This window comes from Coloeus monedula (assembly GCF_965178545.1).
Source record: "Coloeus monedula genome assembly, chromosome: 9".
In the NCBI taxonomy this organism is placed as follows: domain Eukaryota; kingdom Metazoa; phylum Chordata; class Aves; order Passeriformes; family Corvidae; genus Coloeus; species Coloeus monedula.
This window is the reverse complement of record NC_138789.1, coordinates 25,471,913-25,486,864: the sequence shown is the minus strand read 5'-3', so window position 1 is coordinate 25,486,864 and position 14,952 is coordinate 25,471,913. Positions and strand designations below refer to the sequence as shown.

The window sequence follows — 14,952 nt, the reverse complement described above, 5'->3', positions numbered from 1 at the left end:
TCAGAATCCTGTAGACCCCTTGGGAATGCCCACCAAGTTACAGACTCTGTTTAGCAGCTACGCAGTTAGGAACCCCTGGAAAGCGCTTTCCCCACTGCGGGCTTCCAGAGAATTCTAGGGTTCCAGTGTAGAAGAGTTCTTTGGGCTCCTCCTCTGAATGGCACAGAATTCTAGCCTAACATGATTCTTCAGGTTTGAAATTCGAAACCATCTTGATCCTCATGCTCAAATCCCAGGAGAACTGACTTAGCCCTTCACCTTTCCCAGATAAAGCGTGCTTTTATCACGTACGCGTGTATACCTTTCTGATGGGAACTTAAAAATGAAGGTTATTTCCTGAAAAGAATTTCAAAGTCTCAGTTTTGTAATAGCAAGGGTTTACTCGTGGCCTTGGGTAACATTTCTTTTTCCATTCTGCACCCAGGTGGCTGGAACTGACCTTCCTTCCCTTTCCTAGTCAAACGCAGGGCAGAAGTGCACGCTGGCAACCGAGCCCTTGTCAGCCCTGCCTGGCTTAGAGGGACACTGAAAGAGCAAGGACGTGCATCTGAGAGAGCTCTACACATTGGTGATCCCTGGCTTTTACAAGCCCAGAAGTGCTTGTGGAAGAGTGGAAAAGCAAGGTAGCATTCCAAATGCCAGAGTCACAAGTTGTTCACCTTCCTTCCAGTACAGCTGTCGTTTGCAGCCTGGGTTCCTTTGGGCCGACAGTGTCTCTGTGTAATTACACAATATTGATGCATATCCGTGAGAACAAACCATTAGGAACAAACAGTTCAAAATATCTATAAAATGTAGAATTTAAAAAAATATTTTCAGGTGTGAAATGAGATGATGCTTTGCCTGCAAGGGCACAAATTGATCCAAGTTTTGTGATGATGGTGTCACTGGTTTCATATCAGTTATCTCAGCATAACTCTGATTATTTCTGAAATCATGCACAAAATGAGGGGAGATTCAGTTTGACCTTTCCAGACTTGCTGCATTTTAATTTTTCCTATGCTTAGAAATAATACAGAAAAAAACCCAACAGGTAATATTATTTTTGTATAAAGCTCTCTAATTATACTAGGCATGTTCAGAATACATTAAAGACACTGTCCTGACACAAAAAATTTACAGTGTGCTTTCAGATATTACATAACTAATGAGAGCAATAAATGCTGGGAGAACGAATGGATCAAGGTTACAATAATAAGATTACAGGATTCCTCCACTATGTGTGCATGGTTTACAATTCACTTCAATTTTGCTACCTCAGTCTGGGCTTTGGTTTTTCATTTTGGCTTTTTCTTTCTTTATCAGATTTAATTTTCTCTCTGAATCCACCAGACCATAAAAACCCGGCTAAAAACTCTGACCAGACTTTTGATTTTCTCTTTTTTATTCCTTATTTTTTAATTTGGATTGTGCCTGCTCTTTTTGTGCAGCCACCATCGATGCCCTGCTTGTATCAGAACCATTGTTAAGGCCTTTTCTCTGACAGTAGTCACAGTTGAAATATACTTGAATGCTTGCACTACTTTATTCTACATGGGGAAAGGGATGCAAAAAGAGTACCTGTATAATTTCTACACAATTAAACCTGCATTCTTAAATCCCCACGTTGAAGACCCACAACAAGCACCATGCATGTGCTAATGCTCCATCTTCTTGTTCTCATCCAGCCTTAACAGTCACTTACAAATGATTTGAGAAAAATCAATAATGCACCTTACTGGCTTTTTTGTAATGTATAAGAAAGGGTGTTTTTTTGCCAATTTTTTAAACACTGAAAATATCAGGATTGTAAAATTGGATTTTTATTGATTTTCTTGGAAGATCTTTGGGGTTTCGACAGACATGTATTGACAGCAGCCACCTCTAGCTAAATCAGAAGTATTGAATGTAAAACACAAATCATTTATCTTCAACATATTTGAATTATCCTCATGTTAAAAAAAAAAGTGATCAGGAATCTTTTTTCCTTTCAAGTTTTTGCTCTTGTGTTATTATTCTTATGTTCTTTACTCACCACAGCCTTGCAGGCTGCAAATGAAAGATAAACAAACAATGGAATATCTAATGTTTCAAATACAAGCACAGATAAAAAAAGTAAAGCATGCTCCTCAAGTCCTTATAGATTATAAATAAGTAGAGAAATGGCACAAATCTGTATTTAGAAAAATAATTTATTTCTCAATATTTGTAATGAAGGGAGTTGTCAGTCACATTAATTTTATGTAAATTTACCTAAGCTGATGAATCATAACTGAAATACTGTCTAATCTTCTTGGTTTTGGCCAGCATTTCCATTTTTATTTCAATTGCCTCAATTTATTTTTGTTTGCTTATATAACGAGTTTGAAGGGCCCATCCCAGGACCCATAATGAGCAGAATGAAAAGAGAGGCTGCTTCAAGGCACTGCCAGTCCCACACAGGCAGTGGCTGCCCAACACAGCAGACCAGTCCCCATGACAGACTCTCAGCTTGGCACACAGCTGACGATTCATTATCATTCCTTCAGTAGACATCACAGCAGAGGAGATTTTTAGGGAGGGATTTGAAGGAGGAAAATTAGGTGAGTGGGAGTGAGAAGCAGCAGCGAGGGAAAGCATGAAGGTGCTGGTTTGAAAATGTAACAAGCAGAGAGTTATTACTGAATGAAATGTGTGGGGGGAAGCCGTTGGTTTCTCCATAGGCTATTAAAAGATGATGGGGTGGGAATAAGCTGCAAAGAGCCACAGAAGTGAGGTAGCTTTTGCTTGCCAAGATGCAGAAGGGGGCGGGGGACACGCTGGAACAAGGAATAGGGCTGAAGCAGCAAATGTGAGGATAACCAGGGCACCAGTGTTTTGCAACAGTGTTCTGTTATTCTTTGTTGTTTTGTAATGTCCAAAATAGTATTGTTGTCGCCAAAGGCCTCTCTGTACTAATGACAACCCCAACATGTTCTTAGGTGCTCTGAAAATGCACAAATAAAAAAAAGCAACTCCTGAAAATCATTTCCCTCACCCTTCAGCCCTGATTCAAGTTATACCATTCAGTTATCTTTCTATTTCCAAAAGAACTTTCTGTATGAACTTTCCAGCTCTCTCTTGTCAAATTATCTTACTGTTTTTGGAAAGACTGCATATCATCTATATTTAACACCAGCTTGGTGAGGTGACTATAACATAGCATTAAACTCAGACTAAAAAAATGAGTGTGGCATTTCTAGGTTTTTCAAGTGTGTTAACTCAGAAGAGATAATTTGACTGGAAAAAGTGCTTTCCCCCAAATGTCTTTGATTTCAATAGAACTTCTTGCAGGTATTTGAGTTGAGTTAATCGACTCGCAATTAGATGCAAAAGGCCTTTGGATTAGTGTTTGTGGTCACCATAGAAGCGAGTCTCAGGGAAATGTGAATAAAGAGGTCACACGAAGAACAGATATGGAAGGTCTCTCCACAGGCACTTAATTCTTAGAAATTTACAGATGAAAAATGCTATATGGGTATTAATAGATAGGAATGAAATATGGATGAGGGGACACTAAAGCTGGAATAGCAAGTAGAACAAAGGGAATAAGGGGACGTGGGGACATGGTAAGAAACCAGACTAGAGCTGCAAACTTGGACAGAACTGTTTAAGATTAAAAAAAAAAAAAAAAAAGAATTAAACAAAGGAACGAAGAGATAAGTAATATGAGAAATTATCTGAAGGACAGCTGGGATGGGACATGGCTATCAGGGAACCTAAAAGAAAGAAGAGGAAGATCAGAGTATATGTGGCATATTCTGAAGAAGGAAGTCCCAGGATCATTTGCCCAGCAATAAATAAGGAAGAGCAGAAGGCCTGGGTGATTTGCTGGCCTAGAGCAAGGCTGTAAGGGAAAGAATGTGTCTGTGGGGATGTGGGCACTTAGTGTAGCTCACTGTCAGCAGCGAGACAAATCAACCTTTTTAGTATGAGAGTGACCACCTATAGTTTATAATGACTGCAGAGGGAAAGGTCTAGAAAATATTTTTCCAGAGCTTGGATCTAGATGGCTTCCAGGATTCTGTGCAAGGGTGTATCTTCCAACCTCATCACAAAGCCCCCTTGGTACACCACTTTAGACAGATATTTCATCATGAAAGAGGAATGTGGCTAAAGTAACGTTAAATTAGCTTATGTAATGCTAAAGTAAGATACTGAGAGTGAAGAGAAATAGATAAAGGAAAGAGGCCTAGGTGCCACTGAAAAAGAAAGGAAACAGTAAAGGAAGGGAAACCACAAAAATAGATGCTGCAAAAATAACCAGAGAACTATGAACTGAAGGAAGAACGAACAAGGCTGCAAAAAGGAGCAGGCTTTCTCTTTTCCAGAGAGAAAGGAAGCAACTGACCCCACAGAAAAATCTAAGCATGCAAAACCTGCAGGTATTATTCACATGAGTCTTGTTAAGAGGAGTTGAACTGGAGCAGAAAAGGCACATACTTGGTAGGAAGACAAAGAGGTAAAGTGATGTTTAAATAACAACTTGGATGGAGAAAGATGCAATTTTTACATGCCTTACATTTTAAGCTTGGAGTGTTTCCATGACTGGTCATTGGTCACTAGGAGATGGTTACATTAATTTACTAGCTCTAAGGAAGCAAACACCTGAGTGTGTACATAACAATAAACACAGTCCTGCCCATTTCCATTGCCTAGCATTGCTCGTGTACTCCCTGTTTCAGAGTTTTAACAGCCACCCGGTTTGGGGTGCGTTCAGCCCCACGTCTGCCTGGGTATGCACACAAACATGAGTCTAGGCTTGATGCCTGAGCTTGTAGCACTGTGCTTGTCCCGTGGTCAGCCTTGCTTCCGAGAGGCTGGAGTTGTCTGCGTTGAGGATGCACAATGGAGCTTGCGCCTCAAGCATTAGTGAGACACGCATGATCACACCCAGCCTGCCGGGTCCCCCGGGACTCACACACATAATTAGCCCCTCTGCACCAAAGCCTTCATCACCGTGTTTGCCACATGGTGAGTGTCACCCAGCGGGCCCGCGAACACGCGCACACAGAAGCCCTCCCGTCCCCAGCACTGCATTTGCCATATGGTCAGGCTCACCTGCTGGGGCTGGGGCAAGGAGACAGACGGGCAACACTCACACACATAATGAAGTTCCCCACTGGGCTGCCTTAAGAAATTAAAAAAAAAAGGAAAAAGAAAAAGAAAAAAAGAGTTGACATAACTGCCACATAACCAGACTCACCTGCTGAGTTTTGGGGCAGGGCGGGGCAGTCACGCACACATGAATTGGCCATCTCTGCCGGTGCTGTTCCTCAGTGCATGAGGCTGGACTCGGAGCAGGAGCGATGTGCTCCCTTCCCCTGGGGTGACAGAGATTCTGAACCCACACAGGCCGCCGGCTCCTCTGCCCCCCGCTGCCCTGAGCTATGTGGAGGGGGACATGCACCTCCTTAACACCAGGACATCGGAAAATAGGAAGAATTTCTTCACAGGAAGGGTGGTTAGACATGGGAATGGACCGCACACGGAGGCGATGGTGTCGCCGTCCCTGCAAGTGTTTAAGGAAAGACTGAACGTTGCACTTGGTGCCATAGTCTAGATGACATGGTGGTGTTTGGTCTTAGACTGGACTCGATGATCTCAGAGGTCTTTTCCAACCTAAGTGATATTCTGTGATAACGAAGCTCTCCTCCTCGGCGGCCTGCGAGCACCTCAGGCCCACACCGACTCCCGCGGGCAGGAACGAGCCCCGGGAGGAGCTCCGGTACCGGCACTGCCGCGTCCTCCGGGGCGCAGTGACGGCAATTGCCGAAGTAGCGGCAGCCACCGGGGAGCAAAAAAACGAGTCCTCCCTTGCTCGTCCGAGCAGCGCCGGTAAACAGTGGCCGCAGGAGGGGAGGGGAGGGGAGGCGAGGCGGGGCGGGGCGGGCGCGGCCCTACGGGAGGCAGCCGCGCTGCGTGAGAGGCGGGCGGCCGGCGGTGCTCCCCTAACGCCCCGCCCCCCAGTACCGCGGCGGCCGCCGGGCCGGGCGAGGATGGGAGTGGACTCTGCTTTCCGGGCAAGCTGTCCCCGGGCAGGCGCTCCCGGGAAAGGCTTTCTCCGGGCAGGATGACCCCGGGAAGCTGCTCGCAGGGAAGGCTCTCCCCGGGCAGGCTGTCCCCGGGGGCGGCCGTCAGCTCCGCCGCCATGTCGGGGGCGCGCGGGGCTCCCCCATGGCGGTGACGCGCGTTGCCATGGCGACGGCCGGGCGGCGTTGGGGGGGGTGGCGGGATGACAACAAATATGGCGGAGAGGAGCAGGACGACAGAGACGGGTCAGTGCCAGCCGCAGTCGCCTGGGCGGGGGGAGAGGGGGAGCCCCCCTTCTCCAGGGGCTTCTGGCGGTAGAGGGGGCCTGGCTCGCAGCAGTGTGCGGAGACGGAGCCCTTCTCTTCGGGGAGACGGGGGGGAGCACCTCTGGTCGAGGGCACTGAGGTGGTGAAGGGACCGCGGCAGAGGCTCCTGCCCGGGGAGACGTGACGAGGGGCAAAGCCCCTTCCCTTGGGGGATGAGGAGCGTCTTCCCAGGGACAAGGTGGTCGTGGGGAAAGCTCCTTCAGGAAAGGAGAGAGGGAAGAGCCCCCCTGACTGACCCTCTGTGGGGTGGAAGGTGCGAGGGCCAGAGGCCGGCTCACCCAGCCGGCGCTGCGGGCCGAGCCCCGGCGGGGCAGAGAAGGAGGCTGGCGGTGGCGCAGCCTGCACCGTGCTCCATCCTCCCGCACTCTGCTCCATCCTCCCGCACTCTGCTCCATCCTCCCGCACTCTGCTCCATCCTCCCGCGCAGGGGCAAAGGTGGCGGTGGCGAAGAGCAGAGCAAACCGGCGGTGCAGAGGAGCTCCCCTTACACAAGAAACGACCGCCTGCGTGAATTAGCATGAAAAAAATAATACGTGAAGACACAGGTCTGGAACTGAAACTGCAGCACAAGGCTGGTAGCTTGCGGGTTGACCTGCAGGTGCTGCTTGACCAGTCTGGGAGGTGTAAAGTACCCGGAGGCTGCAGAGGGACAGCGAGCAGCACACCTGACAGCTCCCATCCCTTACACTATAACTGAGGATTTCTTTAAGGAAGGTGCTAAATGTTATTCTTCCTATTCAGGATGTATTAAAAATGGCTTTAACTGTGTATGTGAGATAAGTTTGTCTGTAAAACTGAAATTTTGTCTCTCCTCATAAATGATAAGGACCCTCTAGGTACAGAGGTCTTTCCTGTTGTAACAAAACACATGCACCTCTTTTCCAATCCATGTGAAAACAAAAGCCCCCAAAATATGTTACGAAAATTAGAGATACTAACATTTGGAGGATGGAACAAAGATGACAGTTTTCCTGAATATTTTATTTCCCAAAGTACCATACATAAATTATCTGGGTTCCTGAACCAGGAGTTCATTTTCCCAGCCTGCTGTGTTAGCTGCTGCACCTCTGCTTTTCAGCCTCAGAAGTGGCTCCAAATAAATATGCATTATCCATAAAACTGATCTTGGATTTTTGGGCCACTTAAGGTGAAAAAAAGTGATAAATATGTCAAATGCTGTTGTGTTCTGGAAAATGATATTACAGAGTCTACATCTAAGTGGATTGTCCATACGGTTCTTGAATTCCCTGTATTCAGCCATACTGTTTATGAACCCCTGGAAAAACACTGTAAAGTTGGTTGGGTGTTGTACTTGTCCATGAGGCAGGTGATTATTTCCATCGTCTGCACTGTGCAACACTGCTAATCAGCTGATCAGCTCTGCCTGAGCTGTGAACTGGGGAACAGATCTCCAGTGGCCATTTGACTTTGTCAGCTTTTCTGCCTACCTCATGTGCCCTTGTCAGTAACTTCAACATGGAATGTAACTTTCATACTATTTCCAGATTAATTTACTCTTATATTGTGTTCTTTGCTGTGTTATTTAAACCTGCTGCTTTACAGTATTTGCTTTTTAATTTTAACCTTACCCAGAACTTTTTCCACTTCTGACCATTGCACCTGACTAATCGATGGTTTTCTCATAAATGTTGTGTTTCAGCTTGTGCTGAATTCATGTTTAGTTACACGTCCTGATAGATGTCTGCTTGAGTTTTACAATGCTTATCTGGCCATTTTGCAAGTCTAATTTGCAGGTCCTTCTGTTTTGGAGAAACCAGATAAGGAATTAAAAATGCAAAGAACCACAAAGATAGGGAAAAGACCCAAAACTCTCAGAGAAAAAGGAAGCAAGCTTGTGGTGTTGGCCCACTTTTTAAAAAGGTCATGGAAACTAGGCTGTGGGGAAAAAAAGGTGGGGTGATTTGGATTTTTTCTGTCAGCTGACACTAAGTTGACAGGCAGGTTCTTTCCTTGGCAAATCCCTCAAAGAATCTCTTTTTCTCCCTTTTACTGCTGGGTGACACTGCCACTGTTATTGAACACATAACTGGGGAATGTTCCTGCTGCATCCTCGCTGCTTAGCGTGTCTTCATCATGTGTGAGATCTAGAGCAGTCTTTAGGAGATACAGGAATGTAGCTCTGGAACCTGCATTTTGCACAAATGCAGGGAGCATAAAGCCATTACAGAAGGACTGAACATTGTTCAAACCATATAAATCAATTTAGCCGGTATGAGTATATTATACTTGCTGGGTGTTTGGTTTTTTGGTTTTTTTTTTCTTTTTTTTTTTAACAGCAACATCACGTTTTTAGTCATGGATCAGAAAACACAAGTAATAACTCTCATCATCTCATCTGCCCATTGTGAAATACTGATTGTTATTTGCAATTTTTGCATAAGGAAACTGAGTTACAAAGAAATTGAAGGTAACTTATCCATGCTTTATAGCAGCACAGATTGCTGTGATGGACCATTCTTTACTGTTTTAGTTCAGTAACCTGGGTTTGACAAGGGTCGATGTCAGAAAAATTACAGTGTGCACTTAGATGTGATTAGAAAAATTAGATTTCCTCCTAAAAGTTATCTGATAGTGAATTATGCACATCTAGGATGCTTATGACCCCTCGAAACTCTTATCTTAGAAAATATAATTTGTCAAGACTTTTTGTATATTAATTATACTTTATGGAAAACATTTTTTTTATAATGTAAGAATTTTTCTTTTCAGTTTTATTCATATTTCCTCCTATTATAGGGAAGTAAATCTGTTAATCTGTCTTATACTGGTAATTATTCTTACTGTTTCCCTATATACAAATATTTTCATATTCCATTCCTTTTCCCTGGAGAATATTTTTGTTTCTGTTTTTGCAAATTTTTAAACTTTTTTTTTATTTTATTGGGGAGGGGGATTAGGACACACCAAATTGCACAAAGCATTTCAGAAGAGGGATTTCATCAGCTTTTATTATACTGTTAGGCTCAGCATTATTTTCTACATCATGGTTTCAGCCAATCTGTGTATTTCAAGTAAAATTGAGACTTAATGTGGAAGGTAGATTATCTCACACCTGTCTAGTACAGAGTTCATATTCTGCTGCTATCCTCACTGGACTAGGCAGACAGCTGCTCTAATCCATAAAAATAGTTTCTGTATTCTGATGTTTGGTTAGAGTGCTGCAAATCAGCTCACTTTACTCTGAATTAATCATTTTCCCATTCTAGTTGGCTCCTTAGTCCTATCTGCTTTCTTTGAAGTGTTTAAATCAGCTTTTTGCAGTAAACTCTGAATTTGTATGCTTTCCTATTTGGTTTTCCAGGCTGAAACCTTCATGTCTCAAGCTGGGAATCCAATTTAAAAACAACGTAAATCTTCACAAATGAAGTCTGCAGGAGGATGAAAGTGGTTGAGTCTAGTTAGTTACTCTCAGGAGTTTGACTTCCAGTTGTTCTGCTCAGCTGACCTTGGTGTCATAAACCCCTGGAATATACAGGGTATGGGAAAACAGCTACTTTAGTTAAGTTCCATAAAACCCCAGATGAATGTTATTTTTCCAGTTCTGTAGCAAAGAGGACATTTTAGCTTCACCAAGGAAGGTTTAGGAGTAGGTCAGTGAGGACAGAATGTCTATATTTGCTGAATGTTTTGACCCATGAACCAGATGAAAGTATTTTCCAAATTAGAATTTCAGTAGTTATCTCCTTCTCCCCAGGTTTCTGTTCTAGGCATCTGTATTACCTTCAGAGGACTTGCATCTGGAGACCTGAATGATCAAAAGGTGCAGGTTATCTCTTGAGTTCTGTAATAGTTTTCTATCTGAGGCAACTGCATATTAGCCTGGATTGACAGTTCTAATATGTGTTATTCCACAGTTGCTAGTCATTTTGTGGGTATTAGTATTTCTGGTGTTTCATTGTGTCATCATCACTGAAATCATAGTGAAAGCAAGAAAAGGCATTTACTCACAGTACTGGACAGGATATAAATAAATGTCTTTAGACCAAAAATCCTTGTTATTGGAATAAACAGGCTTCCCAGCTAAATGTGGAGTTTTTTAATGTTTATTTACATGTCATGGTCAGTACCTTGCAGAGTGGTGTTGAGTCACATTTCATGTCAAGAGTGGTTGGAATTTTCAAAATGTTCACAGCCAGGCTGTGACCTGGCTTCAGGAGGAAAGCTGCAAACCACTGTTGAATGCTCAAGCCCTACCCAAAGTTTGTGAAGTGTTCCTAAAACACTTAGTGTTGAGATCATTATTTCAGAGGTCTGCAAGTGAGGGAGCCGATAGAACAGCTGTGTAAATTCTGCAGTGTTTTCTAATTGATTTTAATATGATAGTGCTGAGCTGGATTGTTTTGAAGATAGCTTTTGATTTTTCTTTCAAAAAATAATTGTTATTCTTTTAAAAACATTTAATTACATATGGTATGACAACATTCTAGTATCAGGAACATACTGCTTTCTTTTCAGTGGCCTTAATTATTAAATAAAAAGACAAACTAAATAAGAACATAATTTATTTGTCTTTAAATATAGGCTTTTTTTGATAACTGGAACTTCTAATTCACTGGCTTTATCATGAGGAGATTTAAAACAGGAGAGATCAGCTAATTACTTTAACAATATTATTTAATCTTTGTCATTAAAATAACACTATACATCAGTGATACTTCTGACTCTCCAGGTAAACTTAATTTCTTCAATTGAATTAACCTTTCCTAAACGATTTCTGAATTTTAAAGTGTATACAAACAGCAGAGCTTATTTTGTTATATACACCACTAACCTGTAAACATAGGCGAATCCCAGTGTTTGGGAAAAGACATTGCAGCCTTTATGCTGAAAGGGATCTGCCCAGAGTATCCTCTTATCAACACGAGGAGGCTTCAAATGGGCCCAGCCTTGCAGATGTTCACACAGCAGAAAGAGCTGTTTGCAGTTGTTTATAAAATGCTGCAGGATGGATTTGTAAACAAATTTAAAATGGGTTTTGTTCAATAAAGACATTTGCCAGAACGTAGCAATAGCATTGGTACATTTCAGCCAGAGCAGTTGCACATCCAGGGGACATTAGAGAAGGGTTCCTTAGTAAATCTGAGGCACTTTGTAAGACCATTAACTATTTCAGTTTTTACTGTGTAAGTTGAAATATTCATTGAAGTTCTATATAGAAATTGACTCTAGTCACTGCAGGAAGATATTATAGTGATCATTAGACTCTGTTGCCAGTAAGCTGATATTCAGCTAATTCCCAGTGTTTTTCAGTTACCCAGTGGAAACAATCCCCACTAGAAAAATTCTTCGAAGAAAACCTGCTAATATATTTTTGGTACTTAAATCTTTGATCATATTTTTGTTACATAATTTTCCAAATAAGGAGACCTGAGAAATACTAATGAAGGCTTTATACAGCCAGAAGATATAATTTCAGAAACAGAAAGAAACAGGAATGTGTTGGGTGTTCCAGTTGCCATTTTTGAATGGTTTACCATTTCCTAGCCATATTTCATACATTTTTTCCTTTGACGAATAATCAAAGCTTTGAGAAGTTACTTACCTCAAGCCTCCCAACGTTTTTTCTTTCAGTGAAGTTCAAAGCACCCTATTAATTACTAGCACTTGTGAGAGGAGGCTTTTGAATTTGTAAAAAGTAAAATGAGACATATTGAGAATTTTAATAGGTTTTATACTGAAATTTGTAAAACAGAAGTTTCTGAAAATTTCTTTGGTGTGGCTGTCACTGCTTTTAGTAGGCAAAAGTCTCATGCAAAAAAACCAGATTAACCTCAGCATGAATTTATGTGGCCTACATAGCTTTCCTGTTTTTGGAAGTTGAACTATATAGATTTAATACTCAATAAAATAGGTTTTTAAAGTCATCTCCCTGTGTTACAATGGAACCAGCTTGATCTCCACATGGGGCCACTAACAGGACTGGGACACTCAGATCTGCAGCACCAGCCTGTCCTCCAGGTGGGACACCTCACACAGTAGCTGTCAGCTGCCACAGAAGAGATGGACAGCTTGTCTATGCTGGGAAATCTTTCTTCCTCCTCTTCCTCTTTCCTCCACAACACCTGTGCAGGGACAGAAGTCACAGAGGGAGATGGCTGAGTAGTCATTGTTACCTTTTCTTTTATGTTTTTTAAGAAAGACCTCTGATACCCTGGTAAGAGAAAGCAGCAACCCCTGGATAAACGAGGTGCTGGAGGACGCGGAGAGGAGTTTGTGCAGATGTTTCCTGCTGATGTCACTGAGATGCAGCCATGCTGCTTTGCTCACAGCTGTGCTGCTGGATGCAGAGCAGCTTCAGCACACCCACCTGGGTGTGTGCATCATGCTACATCACTCTTGTTCCTGGAGGATTGATCGTGCTGCCCTTTTCCAGAACGATGTGAATCTATAGAAACCAGCTTAGATTTCTCAAGTGATCCCCCAAGGTAGTTGGCATGCAGAGCCTTGATGCAGAATTGCCATGTTTAGATTGCATTGTACCTGAGATAATAAGTTCTTCTAGGCTCAAGCTGTGTCTGCCATTAATCTATAATAGAGGTAAAGCAATTTTCAATTAATTGAGAGTTGGTTATGGATACACATCAATGTATCCCATATCCCAGCTTCCTTGTCACGTTGTCCCCACAACTCGTTTTGTTGACTTTGCCACAGAGGCCAAGCCTGCCATTTAAGAAGTGCTATATTTGTTAACTTAGGATTTTTCCGTATGTTTTTTGAAGAAATTTTACTATTTGTATGTTGAAGTGGTTTGGAAAACTTCTCTACCAAAATAATAATGACTTCCATTTCATTTTGCCACAGGCTCTCAAACTCAGGATGTGGACTTTAGTATTAAATCTAGAGCTCTCATCCTGCAAATGTTTGGCAATGAATTTGATGTATTTGTGTATAGTAAATGCTTTTTGTGATTAGTTCTATTTTAGGATAAGTAATGTATGAAGGTTAGAGACTAAAACTTATATGTTCTGATACATATATTTTCTAATATGTATGTATCCCCGTTCTCTCAGTATGGTAAACTGGCTGATTTCATAGTTTCATTGTGTCAAAAATCAAGCATGGAAAAGGGGATGGGAGGAAAAAGTAGTGGTGTTAAATTATTTTTATTAGATGAATAAGCTCTCTAATGATTTCATTTACCTACTGATTCGTAGAGCTGTTTATTTAGCAGTGGATCTCACAATCATGAGTGAAAACTGGCAAGATTTTCCTTTTACATTTTGTTTCATAAGCACCTTGAAAAATGTGTTGAATTTCAGTCTCCACTAAAGCAAGTGGTACATCAGTTCCCGTGAATCACCAGAGCAGAGCAGCAGGAATCCATTGCAATGAGAGCCCTTTTGGATTCATTGCAGCTCTGCTGATGTGTTTTCATTTGCAATAAGCAGCAGAGTCACTTTGCTATTGCAGTGAACTTCAGTGCTGGGAAACCTGGCAAGTGACTATCAGATTTTCATGCATATAAAATGCAGATGTGGTAGAATGATGCATTTGATTAATAAAAAATTCCTCAAATAACCTATACAAATGCATAGGCAGCAGCATTATTTCATGAGAATTGTCCATGTGAAATAGGATTGTGAGATAAACTTGCCTCTGTGCTACTTACCTACACCCAAAGCCTGTGGTGCTCCAGCATTGCAGATGTTTTGTAACTAGGCACAATACCACTATATCTGCTGCTTATTTTATTTCTGAGTGGTACAAATAATCAGTGATTTGATCTCAGAGCTTTCTCTGTGTAAGCTTTCTTGAAGGTGGAATTTTGGCTTGTGTTCTGAATATTTGAAATATTTTGTATGCATTTCAGATTCCCATAAATATTGTATCAACTTAGTATTTGCTTAGTTAAAAACCTGCTGAATATGCTGTATTAGTTAGTAGTGTTCTCTGTAGTTTTATTCCTGTTATGTTGCTGATGCAAGGCAGTTAATAGATAGTTTGTTTTTGCTGACATTTTTTATGTTAGAAAATGGGATTTCTGAAACAATATTTAAATTTTTTTGCTATACAGTACTTTGTGAATAAAATAAAACTGCAATGATCTAATTGTTTGAAATTAAATACTAGATTATGTTCTTAAATAAAGGGAATGTGAGTGGGCAATGCTTGGATCAAAAAAATTCTCAATGGTTTGAAATACTACTTTTAGGAATGAACCGTTTTGGAAAGTAGGGGGTAATGGTATTCTAAATGAAGAAGTTGAAGGACTTGTTTCAATGAGTAATTATAACTATGGCAGTAATTAATAGTGTAATTGATTTCAGCAACCTGGGGGAGCAAATTATTCCAGAAGCAGTACTAAAATCCCCAAATTATTTTAAATATGTAATGATGAAGAAGAGTGTAACTCAAAAGTAAGGAAACGGTGGCTGAAACTACTGCTGGTTTAAGTTAACTGGCAGAAGACATCCCTAAACAACAGGTGAACAGGGAGCAAGAGCCAAGGAAAATAGCAGTTTAACCCAAAGAAGGATACATGAATTATGGTATGTAATAACCAGGATGGAAATTGCCTGAGCACTGAGGTTGCCCAGTTTTCAGTTACCTCACTCATGATGAAAGCCCAAGCAGC

At 41.8% G+C, this 14,952-nt stretch overlaps 1 protein-coding gene across 1 annotated transcript in view; it reads left to right on the top strand.

The window, feature by feature from the left end:
* Positions 1-6,232: 6,232 nt before the first annotated feature.
* The window catches only part of LOC309576307 (BEN domain-containing protein 5-like), a gene marked incomplete at its 5' end in the record, with an annotated part of 561,692 nt that continues 552,972 nt past the window's right edge, over positions 6,233-14,952 (top strand). Inside the window, one exon of the mRNA XM_082287520.1 lies at positions 6,233-6,279. Within this exon, the coding sequence (XP_082143646.1) occupies positions 6,233-6,279 (47 nt within the window). The remainder of the gene's footprint in view (positions 6,280-14,952) is intronic.